The sequence below is a fragment of the Pan troglodytes genome, chromosome 10 (genome assembly GCF_028858775.2).
Source record: "Pan troglodytes isolate AG18354 chromosome 10, NHGRI_mPanTro3-v2.0_pri, whole genome shotgun sequence".
Taxonomy (NCBI): domain Eukaryota; kingdom Metazoa; phylum Chordata; class Mammalia; order Primates; family Hominidae; genus Pan; species Pan troglodytes.
Window position 1 is genome coordinate 94,881,419 of NC_072408.2, and position 16,274 is coordinate 94,897,692.

Below are 16,274 nucleotides of genomic sequence, written 5' to 3' on the forward strand. Positions count from 1 at the left end.
GGTCTATAAAGTTAGCCCAATTAGTGAATATCAAACCACTGCTGCTAGGGGAAATATGTACAGACATGCATATATATACATACAGGCATATATATACATACACGCATATATATACATACACCTACATATCTCACACAGATGATAATCTTAAATCATAAAGATAACTCTTCCTGGTAAATTCTATTTATTTACATAAGAAAACAAGATTCAGAAGTGTTACGTGACTCTCCTAAGGCTAAAGCAGTAACAAGCCTCAGAATTGGGATTCAAATCCCTTCCACCAGGCCCCAGAGCCACAGCTTCTTGCACTATGCTGTGCTGCCCTCTACTGTCTCCATCCTCTGCTCATTTCTCTATGAAAACTGAAATGAGGATACTGAGCACTGCCTTGTTGGACTTCTGCTGGGGACATGTAGGTTGGATTATTCAAACTTTCCAAGGCTCTGTGGATGTTTGCAAATGTGCTGCGAGTGTTGATTTGGGATTACATACATACATGCTTTAGTGAGGAGGTGATTTAGAAAATATAGAATCCACAAATAATGAGGATATGTACATTGTACATATGAACATACAAACACATGTATGCATATGTGTGATATATATGTATACAAAATATGTGTATGTATATGCAGGAATGAGGAATGATTAGTAATCACTTTTGAATGGGAATGGAAGGGAGCAGAAAGATTTTCTTTTTACTTTGTAAAAGGAAAAAAATATAGGCAGTATTTACTTATTTGCAGTTTTTAAAAATGTTCAGAGGACTTGAAAGAGCCTATACTTAGAAACTGGAAGCAACAGATTTAGTATTCATTGCTTAGCACTGTATTGTGATTAAATCTGTAACACCCAGATGGAGAACAAAGAGAAGAACACTTGGGTACTTGCTACTCTATAGTATAAACAACACAAAGAGAAAAATGGGAATATTTTTATATTAATAGCACAGAGAGACAAAAGACCCAAAGCTTATCAGGAATTCAATTTTACAGGGAGACAATGATCAGAAATCTGAGCCAAAAAAAAAAAAAAAGGCAAACCCAAATTCAAAAACTTGGGGGTAGCTAACATGTTTTTTAAAATACATTACCAGGTATGGTGCTTTCAGCTCCACTTTGGTCCTTGTTAGCTTCTATCTGATGGATTAATTCTGCTTTCTCTTTATCCAGCTGATGATTAGCTAATCTAGAACACAATGATAATGTGTTAAAAAAATAAAGCAGATATTGCTTCATAAAATATATGGGCTTTTCTTATGAACTAGTGATGTACAGTAATCAGAACAAGCTAGTCTTTATCAAAGTAAACATTTACTCTCAATGCTACAATGTCACCATTCTCAAACAAAAAGCCTGGAATACAAAAGCCTTCACGTTTTTCTTAATATCTGACCTGATGGCATTTGCAAGTGTGGTTTTGTTATAAGAGGAGCTTAATGAAAGCAGGCTACAGAGACCCCTGAAAGTAAAAAAATTACTTGTTCTCTTTCATTAGTATTTTCCTCTGGGAAGCTAAGGTTTAACTCATTCTATGCTCTTAGAAAAGTTTAAACTAAATTACAAACTGGAAACTTAGAGTTGGGTTTATCCTTTTTTTCTAGTGTGTATTATGAAAAAGAGAGTGATTAGCATTAGAGGGAAGAAATAAGGACCTAATAAGCCTGTTAGGCAGTAAAGTCGAAAAATGCTTGTCTCTAGTTGTAGCAATTCGGAGTATATAAAAACTAATAATTTTTTTTTTAAAGAAAAAAACAAAGTAGTCATATGAACACATGATGTACCTAAGAACTTGAAGCTCCCGTTTAAGGCCTTGCTCTGTCTCAGCACCTTCAGGAACATGTTTAAGAATCTTAATCTTTGGGGACAATGAAAAGTTAGAAGATAAGGTTTGCCATGGAAATATGAGGATTTATAAAGATACACATTTTTAACAAAGCGTAATATTAAAATATGGTTTTCAAAAGCACGCATAGGCAAATTTCTATGTTCTATTCACCATTCATTCAACAAGTATTGAGTAACTACTGCATAACTGGCATTGTCCTAGGCACAGAGGCTAACAGCAGTGAACAAAATGGCAATGTTCCGTCTTGCATGGTCCTTGTTTAGTGGGGAAGCACAAAGAATGCGTGTTTAATATGATATGATGTAATATAGTGCCAGATGGTAGGAAGAGCTATCAAGAAAAAATAATCCAGGGTAAGAGGATAAAGAGTGATGGCAAGTAGTATAGGGTTAGGGTTAGGGTTAGGGAAGGTCTCTCTAAGGAGCCTCTATTTCAGCAGAGACATGAAGTCTGGGAGCAAGCTATGAGAATATTTGGGTGAACAGTATTCTAAACAAAGGAAACAAGTGTAAGGACTTGACGCTTAAACGAGTTTGGATTGTTTAAAGTACTGAAAGAAGGTTAATGTGGTTAAAACATTGTGAGTGAAATGAAGGGAAAAGTAGTAGAAGATGAGACTGGGAAGAAAACTGGGTGCCAGACCTCATATGTTTTGGGATATGAAAAGAACTTTTAAGTTTTATTTTAGGGTGATGGAGAACCACTGGAAGATTCTGAGGATAGGATTTTGTGCTTTGTGATGTGCTTTATGTTTTAAAAGGGTTACCTGGCAACTGTGTGGAGACAGCCCAGAAATAGAAATAGGGTGAAATAATCCAAGAGTGGAAGCTGAGATACCAGCTTGGAAATTATTGCAGTTATGCAGGTATAAAACAATAGCTTGGACAAGACTGGTAGTGATGTCTCAAGATGCCAAGAAGTGGTCATATTTAGGACATAGTTTGAAAATACAGCTGACATGATTTAATGATAAAAAATGTGGAGAATGAAAAGAATGAAGTCGTTGATGATCCAAAGTTTCTGGCTTAAGCAAATGGGTGAATGGGGTGCCCTTCAGTTAGATGGGTCTTCTTAATAGAGTCCATTTTTATCTATATAAGACAATGCAAGGAACATCTTGCGATATTATGCATTATTTTATCATGTAAAGAAAAATTACGTTACTTACCTGTTGTTCAAGGTCTTCATTGTATTTGTTAACTTTTTGTTCTCTCTCTGTTGCTTCTTTTACAAGCTGTTTAAGGTCAGTAATGCTTTGATTTTTTTTGGCAATATCAGTTTCCAATTCTTTTAACTTGGTTTCATACATTCTAAAAGTATAAGGAAAAAAAGTATAGACATGGCAAATAATTTATGTCAGTGATTTAAAAGTCAGTTCAAATAACTGTACTAAAAATAAGCAAGAATATCTTATTTTACTGTTTCTTCTAGTCAAAGTTTTAGCTACATATTTATTTAGCATTAAAAAGTGGTGGCAAGAGATAAGGTATCCCTAATTAACAGATGGCCCAATCAAAATAAAGGATTTGGGTATTTTCCAAGGATGGAGCCTGATTTGACCATTTTAAAATTAATACCTTTTTTCAATCACAAAATAAGAAAATGCAAAGTAAAATTCTTCAGAATATAAAATTCTGTATTACTAGATATTCTTAGAAATATAAAGATGGCAAATAAAAAGCTTTTCTCACATACACAGACACACATAGGAGGTATCTAGGTAGGAAAACACTAAGGGAGAGGAAAAAATTGTGCAAAAGCATGGGTAAGAAAAATAGTGTATGATGGGAGAGGGATAAATCTTGTAAAAATCTGAATAGATTTATAATCATTAAAGAAACAATTAATAGTTCAAAAAAATACAGACTCCAGAAAAAAAAATTCATAATTGAACCAAACAGTTCTGCACGTTCATCATACCTAAAGAAAAATAATGCTTACAATATCCAAACTTTTCCAGAGAAATGAATAGAATGACTGCATTCTAAGTTAAAATGGCAAGTATAGCTTTGGCAACAAAATCTGCTAGGATAATACAAGAAAGGAAAATTATGATTGTCTAAATATATTCAAACAGCTTTTGATAGATCTTAGAAACTTAGATTAGAAGGGAATGTTTTTAACCTGACAGAGATTATCACAGATCTACCACAAGTAAACAGTGAAATATCAGAAGCTTACTCCTTCACTTCATCTAATTTTCTATTCAAAAGCCACCCAAACAGAGAGGCCTCCTCTGATCACCCTATCTGAAACAGCCCCCACATCACCCTGGTTTGTCCCAGTAGTCAGGAAAAGGCCTGACATAGAATATGTGTTACTAAGTTTGTTGAATAAATAATAAAGCAACTATAAAGATGTCAGCATGAGCAAGACCTGTGTCATGGGTCCCAAAAGAGATCTCTCTAAACTGCTTTATTGAGAAGGGTATATAATCCTCCCAGATTTAAACTTTAGTAACTTTTTTTCTTTTTCTTTCTCTTTTTTAATGGATTTAGGGAACCTAAATTTGAGGTCAAGGATCAAAACGAGCCTTCTCTCTGTCAAGAGATTTCTACTTAGACTTATGTCTTCTGCAAATGATTTACTGAAGGCTTATGGTATGCTCAGTGACCTGTATCGTTCTCAGACGAAAAACACGTATATGATCTAAAATGCAAAGTCATCTTCAATTATGGTTAAATATCATCATCACCTCTACTAACCATGTATAAACCTTATAAACTCTTTTTGCACTAACAATTTCTTTTGTAGCCCCATAGAGCCCTCTTAGAAAGAACTTGAGCCCACAGAAAGGATATAATTTACTTAAGATCATAGTAAGAATTAGGGTCTTTCAAAACCAGGGAAGCCACCTGGTCCTTTGAGGAAACCTAGGCAAGGTGGGCTTTTAAAAAATAATATCCAACATAAAGCAGAGTCTGGCAATAGGAGGTACTAAGTAAATATCTGTTGAATAAATAGATTTCAGAGTAACTCAAAATTCATTCTGAGTCCACATGTGATTATAGAAGAAAACGAAGGAACGGCCAAGAAATCAACTGACAGGACTGCTGGCTCAGAGCCACTGCTAGGGTCCAATAAGACAGTAGAAGAGACCCCTTCTCCCACTCCATATCATCACATTTGTTATTTGTTCTCACCTTGACACTGGCTTTCTGACAGAATAATTTTTCCCAGTGTGTAGATGGGAAAAGTGAGAGCTAGAGTGGAGAAGTGTGGATTCTGGGTACTCTAGGTTTAGTATTAGGACAGGAACCAAGGACTCCTCCAGGACTTCATGTCCATCTGGGCTGTCCTTTAATATGCCTGCTTAATCTTTCTCCTTAGACTTGGTTGACAGGGGCAAGTACAGTGCAGCAGGCCCTCTGTGGGACTTGCTGTAGCCTCACGGTACTAAGACTCCCATCCTAGTTGTAGTGATCACTATCTTGCCTCCCATCAAGACCATTCAAATAGCAGACATGGAAGATGAAAACCTCAAAGACATCAAAGGGGACATTGGAGGTGCATGGACATAAGGAACTGTATGAGAATGTTGAGATAAAGATGAGTATGCCTTTTGAAATGGGGGCGGCAGATGTGCTAGATGGTAAAGGATACCACTTCATACAGGATGGCTTTAATGGGAAAAGACACAGGCAGGATCCCACTGGTCAATGACTTCCAGACTCCTTGAAGCAGCTGCTTAAAATTGGAAATGAGAATGACACAAAGAGACTTTTACCTACTCATCACAGTCATGATGAACCACACATGATGATAGTGGCAACAGACTGAATGTTTACTCATAAACTACCACTACCTCTTTCATAGCCACAAAAATTAGTTTCACAGGTTGGAATCCCATGTGTTCAGGGTGGGAGAAAATCAAGTACCAGAAAGCAGAAGCTAGTAAAACATCAAAGCTGGTGCTGAATTCATCTCTTGGGGCTATCTGAAGAGAAAGTTGCCCAGGATATAACTCTAAAAGCATTGCAGCACAGCCTAGATCCAGTATGCCACACATTGTGACAAGACAGCTCAATTATTCCTGGCTCATACTTGAGGAAGCAAATTATACAATCAAGAAGCTGAAGCTGCAGTTGGAGAAAAATAGCACCCAGGAGAAGCTGAGCAGCCTCAGCCCAGGCTCATAGCTGATGACAGCTTCATGACGCACACACAGCTCCAACTCCTTCGCCCAGCCCCAGCTCTACACTGTTCCATGCCCTGCCACCCAAACAAGGTTAAACAAGTTAAACATTTCAAGGAAGAAAAAGTCTCCAACAATACTACAACAGAAAAAAAGTATTATGTTAAAACAACAACCAAACAAACTGTTCATCATGAAGAAACCAGGTTATCCAGAATAGTGTTGTCTTTTAAAACAATGCCAAAATTTGAAATGATTAAACTTTGTACAAGTTTAAAACTCTGTTCCTACCTTGTAACCACAATGGATTTCCAGCTCTTACTGTCAGCACCTTCAAGCTGTGGACCTCTGCTTTCTGCAAACTGCAATCTCTTACCAGTCTCTTCTAGTTGAACTGTCATCTTCTCATTTAATATCTCTAAATTATTCTTTGCTATCCGTAATTTCTCTGCAGCATCAGTTTCCTATCATTAAATGCTAATTAGTATTTTATGAGAAAACATAATACTGTTCTCATAGATTCAGTGTATTCAAAATTATCATTACAAATTGGAAAACAAAAATAACCTGGGGCTCTAAATGCTGATTAAAATTTCAACAAATTCAACATCTCTCCTTTAAAGCAGCAATATGGCCAATAATAATTAGAACAACAGATCACGAAAATGAGGTCAGAGAAATATATTTAGTTACTAGTGATTACTTTAAATTTGACACTTTGTTCCTCTATATTTTTAGAAAAATGGGATAGTTTATACCTTTACACATGTAAAAGATTCTTTGTTTTGACTTCCTAATGCTTACGAGACCTAGCTATAAGCATAAAGTATGTGTAAGTAACGTAGATCATTTCTTTTTTTTGTTTGTTTGAGATGGAGTCTCGCTCTGTTGCCCAGGCTGGAGTGTAGTGGTGAGCTCTCGGCTCACTGCAACCTCTGCCTCCCGGGTTCAAGCGATTCTCCTGCCTCAGCTTCCCGAGTAGCTGGGACTACAGGCGCCCGCCACCACGCCCGGCTAATTTTTTGTATTTTTAGTAGAGACGGGGTTTCACCGTGTTAGCCAGGATGGTCTCGATCTCCTGACCTCGTGATCCACCCGCCTTGGCCTCCCAAAGTGCTGGGATTACAGGCGTGAGCCACCGTGCCCGGCCTAAATGTATTAACTTTTATTATCAATGTTTTTCATGGTGGAATGTGATGACAGCAGGCATAGAAACACAATTCCTCAATCTCTTAATATCTACCTTTACAGACACTCTCATCAAGGATCTACTTTCAGTTTTTCCAAGAGGTATTAAGTAAAATAAAAATCACAAGTTATAATCAGTCATAAAAGTCATACTTTTTTAAGTTCTTTACGAAGCCTTTCATTTTCAGCAATAATTTTTTCTGTGCCTTTGGTCTTGGATTCATAGTGCATGCTCAACTGATGCCCAAGATGAGCTTTAAGTTTTTCTAATTCAGCCTAGTAAAAAAGCAAACAAAATAAAAAGTATACATTATCAAAACAAGGAAATAAAAGATAATCTTATAAACTCATAAATCTTACTTCAAAGTAGTTTTAGAAACCATATTTGACATGATTAGAATTAAAGTCTTCATTTGAATATTAGTGAGAACGAAGTTCCCAACGTTGGCTACATATTAGAATAAATTGATGACTTAAAATAACAACAACATACATATCTGTGTCAGGACCCACCCTAAAATAATTAAATCAATTTCAGGGATGGGAGCTTGGGCATCTGTATTTTCACAAAGAGACACAGAGGCCGCAGTGGGCGGATCACGACGTCAGGAGATCCAGACAGTCCTGGTTAACATGGTGAAACCCCGTCTCTACTAAAAATATGAAGTTAGCCAGGTGTGGTGGTGGGCACCTGTAGTCCCAGCTACTGGGGGAGGCTGAGGCAAGAGAATGGCATGAACCCGGGAGGCAGAGCTTGCAGTGAGTCAAGATTGCACCACTGCATTCCAGCCTGGGTGACAAAGCAGTACTCCATCTCAAAAGAAAAAAAAAAGAGAGACACAGGTAATTATGCTGTCAGAGAGAAAAGTGAAAAGTACTGGTCTTGAAATAACAAGAAAGATCAGGTAGACCTACTCTATAACCCTTAGCCTTGCCTCTCATAAGTTTTTTTCTGTATTTATAAAATATGTATTGTATTCATTAAAGACATTTTATGTAGTAATGAGCATATTTGAAATTTTCCTAAATAGTAACAAAACGTAAAATATTCCCCTAAAAATGATCACATTAAAAAAAATTACCTTCAATTTTTCATTTTCCTGCTCAATATTAGCCATTTTTTCACTAGTCAATATTCCTGATGCTTTTTTCAACTGTTCATTTTCTCTCTGGACTTTTTCAACTACTTTTTTCATTAAACCAATGGTTTTTTCCAGTTCTGGGATTGTCTTTCCACTTCTACCAGACTACGAAAGAATATGTTAAATCTTTAATCAAATATTTTAGTAAGTATAATACGAAGTACCAACAATACAACAGGCTTATTATACTCAATATTAATAATTCCTAATATTTGAAGTCAAAACTGTATTAATTCAATTCATTCTTAAAACAATTCTATGAGATAGGAATTATAATTTCCATTTTAAATACAAGAAAACCAAGACTTAGGAAATTTGACATTCCTAAAATCATGCAGCTAATAAGTAACAGCTTAAATAGTCTAGCCTTGATGTCTGATCAAAATGATTAAGTCTAAATATTCTATTTAGCTAATGTTCTCTCCAGTATATCAGAGTTTTTCTTTATATGAAATAAAACCACACAAGAGAAATTGTGTCTTTAAAGAGCTCATGAGTAATTAAATTTTAATTGCAACATAATAGAGGCAATTTTCTCTAAGAAATGCTATTGCTTAGAAATACAGTTTCTGTTTAATATAAGTAGAAGAGTTATCTGAAATAAAAAACCTTGCATAAATATATCAGCAGAGATGAGTCATCACTTAATAAGTTTAACTGCTTATCATTTAAAATAAAAATAATTTTTAACAGTTTAGCCAAACAGTATGCTTAATTTCTTTTTGCATTTTAGTTAATCATCCATGAATAAGAATAATCCTGAAATATAAACTTTTACATCATTTTAGTATGCACTTTCATAATTAACTTAGAAAAGGTCAAATTAACACATATTTTCATTGATGAAACAAATGTTGCTGTCAGCAAGATATTGTTCTGAATATTTTTCCTTTTTTTTTTTGTTTTAAAAGATGGAGTCTCGCTCTGTCGCCCAGGCTGGAGTACAGTTGTGTGACCAGGGCTCACTGTAACCTCCGCCTGCCAGGTTCAAGCAATTCTCCTGCCTCAACCTCCTGAGTAGCTAGGATTACAGGCATGAGCCACCATGCCCAGCTAATTTTCGTATTTTTAGTAGAGATGGGGTTTCACCATGTCGGCCAGGCTGGTCTTGAACTCCTGACTTCCAGTGATCTGCCCGCCTTGGCCTCCCAAATTGCTGGGATTACAGGTGTGAGCCACTGCCCCCGGCCTGTTCTGAATATTTTTCTAATAACACATAATATTTTCACTGAATCCATCATATATTTAATATTACTACCAGAATGACTCTGCATTATGATTGCTTCCATTTATGACACTCAGCAACATGAAATCAACAGGAGCTTAAGTCTTTGGCCTTGACCTCATAAGCAACATTTATTCATTATATAAAATGAATACAAAATAACATAGGGAGAAAATTACAAGAACACAAAAAAAAGAGGGGGAGGAACAATGTAATTATAAAACATTATACCAAGCTGGGAAGATATCATAATAAATGGTTACAAAATGGCAGCATTGGACCAAGGACCAGTTAGCAGTTACCTCCATAAACAAAAGGATTCCTGGAAGTTAAATGTTTTCAAGGTATGGAGGCATATTCAATAAAAAGAGAGATGAAAGTATGTAAGGTATAACAGATGATAAAATACTTTGAGACACATAGAAATGCTTACTGTTTTATATTACAGATGCAGAATAAACACTGAAACTACAGGGCACTTGTAGAGGCATATCAGTACTTTTACAACATATCTAAACTTTTCATTTCTGGCTTATCACTGCTGAAACCAAAACAAATGTATGGTAAATTCTCACATACCCCTCTAACATGGCCAAGTTTCCGCTGAATTTCTGCTTTTTCTTTCTTAAGAAATTCACACATTTCCTTCAAATCTCTGACTTGATTCTGAAAGATAACAAGCAAACATGTAATAATTTAACATAGCTACAGCCATTGAAAAGAAAAGGCAAACAATTCATGTGAACCATCAATCTCTTCAACTGTATTGCCAAACCAAATAATAGGGTCTCTATATTAACGAGGAAGATTTTGAACTAAGACGTTAAATTAATACAAGAATATTGTGTATATGAAATGTCAAGGTATTTCCCACATTATTGCCTGATGCAATAATACAAATTTAGAATTCTGATTTTAACTGTCCCATATATTGCACATATAGATCCTTACCCAAATATACACAGCAAAAGGCAAATGAACGTCTAACATTGGTTCTATCAATGTAAAAACCAGAATAAGAAGCAGTACCAAAAAAAAAAAAAGGAAAAAAAGTGCGAAAAAATGGCAGATTAGTGCCCTGAGTAAATAAATAAATAAAGTGTGAGAAGCAAGACATAGCTTAACTATATCATTAACAGTGGAATTAACAGATTGATAACATTCTAGATTAGAAAACAAAACTGAAGCAATTAGCTAGCCAAAAGAAAAAAAGATTCCCATAAATAGGGTAAGACTTGGAAAACCAAAGATTAAAAAATCATTATTAATATCAGAATAAAGTAAAATTTCTAAAAGAAACAAATTATTCTTATATTTTACAGTGTGATAATTTTTAATGAAATATACCACGCATCCTCCCACCTTAGGACATCTGAACTTGCTATTTCTGTTGTCTGTAATTATTTTTCTAGTATCTGTATGACTCACTTCCTTTACCCCTCCTTAGCTCTCTGTTCATATATCATCTTATTAAGGAAGACCTCCCTTACTACTCTATTTTCAGTTACACCCCTTCTCTCTCCCCATACTCTTTACACCAATCATGCTTTATTTCTCTCCTTAGCACTAACATCAGATGACATACTATTTAGTGACTTATTGTCAGTCTTCTCCACTAGAACGTAAGTCCTATGAGTATAAGGAATTTTTTGACTGCTGTTTCCCAGCATCTGGAGGAATGTTTAATACAAAGTAGGCCTTCAACAAATAAATGCTAAAGAGCAAATGTATAAAGTATACCATCACCATGATATATTAGGAATATGCATTTTTGACTTCTTAATAAGCTAATAAAAGTAAACATAACAACTAAGGAAGGAGTTTTAGGCATTAGATTTCCTAATAAAAAACATTAAATTCACCTTTAATCTTGGCAAATCTTTATTTGCTTGTTCAAGCTGAAATTTCAGTTCAATATTTTCAGATGACAACTTCAAGTTTTCCTTCTGAAGCTCCTGTTCTCTCTGACAATGATCATCTGACCCTATTCCTGAAATCTTCAGGGAAATGAAATTAGGAATATTTTTAAAATTTAATAAATAAAAGCCATAAAAGACATACTGGATAAGAAAATACTGTCAAAAGGTAACTTTTTTTCCTCAAAGGAATATGAGAAAATCGGAGTGTTCTGGTGAAAGCCAAAAATAAATAAGTTAGAATACAAAACTTGCAGAACAAAAGGTAATATGGTTTGTTTTAATTACAATGGAAGCAAAGCAAGTATGACTTAATAATGTCCATACATATAATGCCTTCATGTATAATTTCATAATGGTTAAACTGATCTATGGTGGTTTTACTAGTCCAAAATAAAGCACGATTGTTATCTAACCATTATGGGTTGAACTGTGTTCCCCTTATCCTCCACATTTATATATTAAAGTCATAATTTCCAGTACCTCAGAATGTGACTTTATTTGGAGACTGGGTCTTTACAGAGGTATTCAAGTTAAAATGAGATTTCAGGGTAAACCCTATTCGACTATGACTGGTATCCTTATGAAAAGAGAAAATTTGGGGATTTAGACACAGAGACATGTACAGAAGGAAGATGATATAAAGAAACAGGGAAAACATGGACATTTATAAGCCAAGGAGAGAGGATTGGGAAAGATCTTTCCCTCTGATTGTTCAGAGGAAATCAACCCTGCTGATGTCTTGATTTTGGACTTCTAGGTCTCCAGAACTAAGACCATAAATTTCTATTGTTTAAGCCACCAAATCTGTAGTAGTCTGTTACAGCCACCTTAGCAAATGAATACACTAGGCTACAAAAGAACTGCCATAATTCTTTACTCCTTCGGAAAGCCCTCCTTCATTCTTGGAGCTAAAGTAATGGTTCCCTCTTTGAAAACCATTAATATTATATTTTCATTTCTTTTGACCTGAATCTACATTGGGTCATTATTTATGTTCATTGTTACTTCTCATTCTAAACTTTATTTTTTTAAACTGTGCTTAATTATATTTTTCTATGCATTTTTTCTATAAATTAGAATACCACCTACCTCATAGGACTGTTATAAGCATCATAGGAAATAATTTTTTTTAATTATTCAGCACAACTTTCGTTTTTTTCTCCTTTCTCTCTCTATTGGCTTGATGCGCTGTAAAGTCAGTTACTCCACCGACATTATGGGTCTTAAAATATATTATTATAAAATACCTATTATACACAACTTTATAACATCTTTTAGATCCAATGACTGCATGTGTCCATCTGATTTTTGTTTGAGGAGATGTGTGTGCACATGCACATATGTAGTAGCAAAAAAAAGAAGACAAACATTTTTGTTGATATATGTAAATCACAGGAATACATTTCCACTTAATAAGAAAGCCCAAGTATACATTCAAATGCTACCACTATTAGGTTAATACTAGGCAAATTCTACCACTACAGTTTATAAGTGAAGGTATTAGACAGGATAACTTTTAAGGTTATTTCAGATATGGACATCTGTGATTTCCTGTCCCTGAGCTCTTCTATCTCCCAAACTTCCTGTCTTCTGTGGTACCTATTTGATTCAGCAAATGATAAACACCTATGAATATCACTGATTGGTAGATATAAAATATATTAAATATTACAGTAGAGGGTAATTCTATCTAATGAAGATCTCACATGAGGATATTTTTAACACATTTCTCACTAAAATATGATGCAGTTACTATTAGTGATTATGGATCATTTTTTCCCTTGCATTTTGAAATAATAAAACTAAAGGTATTCGTTGAGATAGTCCAAATTTCTGAAAAACAAATTCTAATGTAATGCTCTCTTGTAAACAGAATTCTTGTATAACAAACTTCACGAGACTTCCAAACTCTTACAGAAGAATAATCCGGTTAAAAGCCATCAACTACTTAAAATCAAATTCTTAGTGGATAGGAGTTAGAGATAATGCCTAGTGGAAGTCTCAAATTCTTATTTATTAGCATGTGAAAAAAAGTGTTATGAATTAAATCACTTTCAGCCATTTTCTCTTAACATAGATATTTAATTTTAGTTGATGTTTCCATGACTTAGGTGACTGGAATATCTCAGGTAGACAGTATAAAGAAAAAAACGATAAATGCTATGAACAAACTTTTATTCTGTATCTCAATGTAAGCTAGCCAAAAGTAGTACGTACATAAAAAGTCCATAAACTTTAGAGTTAGACTGATATTCTGCAAAGTGCTTTTCGTTTGTTTTTGTTTGAGACAGAGTCTTGTTCTGTTGCCCAGGCTGGAGTGCAGCCTCTATAACCTCAAACTCCTGGGCTCAAGTGATCTGCCCACCTCTGCCTCCCGAGTAGCTAGGACTACAGGTGTGCACAATCACACCCAGCTAATTGTTTTTTTTTTTTTTTTTCTGGTAGAGATGGGGTCTCTCAAGGCTGGTCTTTGACTCCTGGCCTCAAGTGCTCCTGCTGCCTTGGCCTCCCAAAGTGCTGGGATTGCAGGCATGAGCCACTTTACCCAGCCTATGTGAAAAATATACTTAGGCACAGAGCCTAACACCATTTATCATTATCATTATTACTATTTTAGAGACAGGTCTCACTCTGTTGCCCAGTCTGGAGTGCAATAGGGCAATGTAACATCGAACTCCTGGGCTCAAATGATCCTCCCACCACAGCCTCCCTAATAGCTAGGACTACAAATGTGTTCCACCACATCTGTCTAAATTTTTTGTAGAGACAGGGTCTGGCTATGCTGCCCAAGCTGATCTCAAACTCTTGGCCTCAAGCAATCTTCCTGCCCCTGCCTCCCAAAGTGATTAAATGAGTAAGCCACAGCATCCTGCCTGAGCCTAACACAATATAGACAGCAACACATCCAAGTTTCCTTTTCTCATTATAACAAAATTATCTGTTATAAAACATGGCAAAAAAAGCCACTGAAGGAACTTAGTATACATCTTAGGACATTGCACAACACTGTAACAAAATTTTACTGATATAATTCACTGTAGTGAGATCTTACTTCTAAATACAGCTGGATGGATTAGAAGTTTGTAAGGCAAAACAATCAACTCTAAAGTACCTTATTTTTGCTATTCATTTATCTAATATAACATTAAGTGAACACCAATTGTAAAAAAAAAAAAGCACCAAATTAGAAAATGCATATTCACTAATTTTTGTAGGAACTAATCAAAAGAGCTTAAGATAAAGTTTACTAATAGTTAATGCTTTTTCTAAATCTTACACACTTTCCCATTTGCACTATATATGTACGTAAGCTACTTACTATAAGAAAATTCAGTTAACAAAGAAATAAAGGACGGCCACGTATCCAAACCAGGGACGCGTCCTTTCTTGGCTGGACTGACGCATCAGTTTCATCGCCTGCCTGTGCATCACCCTCAGCTCACTGAGCCATGGCATCAGCAACTGTCACATAATCACAGTCCTCCATAGCAGATTCTACGGATCTATGTAGTTGTTGTGACTCACATTTTCAGCTATGTGTCTCTTTCCTTTCTCACTCTTGCCTATCTTATTCTCTTCCTCATTTTTATCTTTATCATTTTGACAACATTCTTGATTAATTTTACCAACCTTAGGATCATGGTTCATTTTCAAAAAGGGAGTTAAAACCTGCCAACTTACCATTTGTTGACGTAAATTGACTTTATTTATTGTTTGGTCTTGACTCTGATTTATTTAACTCAATAGGATCTAAAATGTGTTCTAATTTGTATTTTTCATCATTACTGTAATACCATAGAATATTTCTAGGTACCCAATTATGTAAGTCATCTTTGGCACCTAGTCTTTTACCATTTTTAATTCTGAGTGTTGCTATGATCTTTTTTGGTTCTGAACAAAGTGTTTCTTTTGTGAAAAATATCATGCCCTTGTATTTATTAATAATGGTAACAAGGATAGAAAACATAGTTGTGTCACACACCTGATTCTGCTTAAGGTGGAAGAATGAAGAAACATGAAAAGAAAAAAGAAACAAAAATAATGCACTAAATATTTAAAAAATCCAACAAATAATTTTACATTAATGATTAATGAGTTTTTATAAGCTAAAAATATAGCATAAATAGTTGAATGAAAACAGTCTTGGAACATGTTTTCCTATTTTATTTTACCGTATACTGCTGCTACAGCAAAATACATAATGATAACTACATATTTAAAATTTCTAGAAATCATTTATGAGCTTTATGAAAAGCTTAAGAATCTTAAGTTTACTGTTATTATGTTAAAAAGGATTAAATTATTACACTTCACTACCTGTTAAAAATAAAAGTTGAATTTACTGTATTACTATTAATGAGAAAGATGTAATGCTTTTGGCCAGATTAAGAAAGAAGTTGATTTCACTTTCATGCATTTTAACATGGAAAAAAGAAAAAAATAATAAAAGATATACACTTACTGAAGGCTTAGAATACGTATCCTTTGAAAACTGTTTTTCTAAAGCATGAAGTTTTTCTTGGAGGTATCTATTTTGTAAATGTAAATCTTCTACAACAGAATCTCGAGGAAGAGCTTGGTGGGCCCTATGAACAACAATCACAGACTCTTTACTATTCACATTTCATCTTTTTTCTGTTGTACTATATAAAAATACAAGATAAAAAAAGAAAAGTTCAGTGTGTTTATTAACACTATATTTTAAATTCTTCAAACCTTCTAAACTTTATAACAAATAAATTAGGATATCAAAATTAGTATTATAAAATAATCCTCTACAGAGCATTCACTGAAGGCCTCCTTTAAATGATGAGTCA

At 34.7% G+C, this 16,274-nt stretch overlaps 1 protein-coding gene and 1 long non-coding RNA gene across 15 annotated transcripts in view; one reads left to right on the plus strand and one right to left on the minus strand.

Moving 5' to 3' along the window:
* Positions 1–16,274, minus strand: part of CEP290 (centrosomal protein 290) — a 93,446-nt gene that overhangs the window by 4,001 nt on the left and 73,171 nt on the right. For 9 of the 14 annotated variants that reach the window (XM_063785955.1, XM_063785958.1, XM_063785952.1 and 6 more), the window contains 9 exons: positions 15,920–16,043; positions 11,401–11,535; positions 10,118–10,204; positions 8,254–8,418; positions 7,325–7,447; positions 6,275–6,447; positions 3,017–3,158; positions 1,784–1,857; positions 1,094–1,188 (listed from right to left, as the gene is read on the minus strand). In XM_063785955.1, the coding sequence (XP_063642025.1) occupies positions 1,094–1,188; positions 1,784–1,857; positions 3,017–3,158; positions 6,275–6,447; positions 7,325–7,447; positions 8,254–8,418; positions 10,118–10,204; positions 11,401–11,535; positions 15,920–16,043 (1,118 nt within the window). Of the gene's footprint in view, positions 1–1,093; positions 1,189–1,783; positions 1,858–3,016; positions 3,159–6,274; positions 6,448–7,324; positions 7,448–7,684; positions 7,986–8,253; positions 8,419–10,117; positions 10,205–11,400; positions 11,536–15,919; positions 16,101–16,274 lie in introns of those variants that run through there. The other 5 variants (XR_010148095.1, XM_063785957.1, XM_063785954.1 and 2 more) reach the window with 5 other exon arrangements.
* LOC107967594 (uncharacterized) lies at positions 2,609–4,590 on the plus strand. The gene is made up of 2 exons (XR_001708154.3): positions 2,609–2,713; positions 4,347–4,590. It is a non-coding gene; the product is annotated as an uncharacterized LOC107967594 (long non-coding RNA).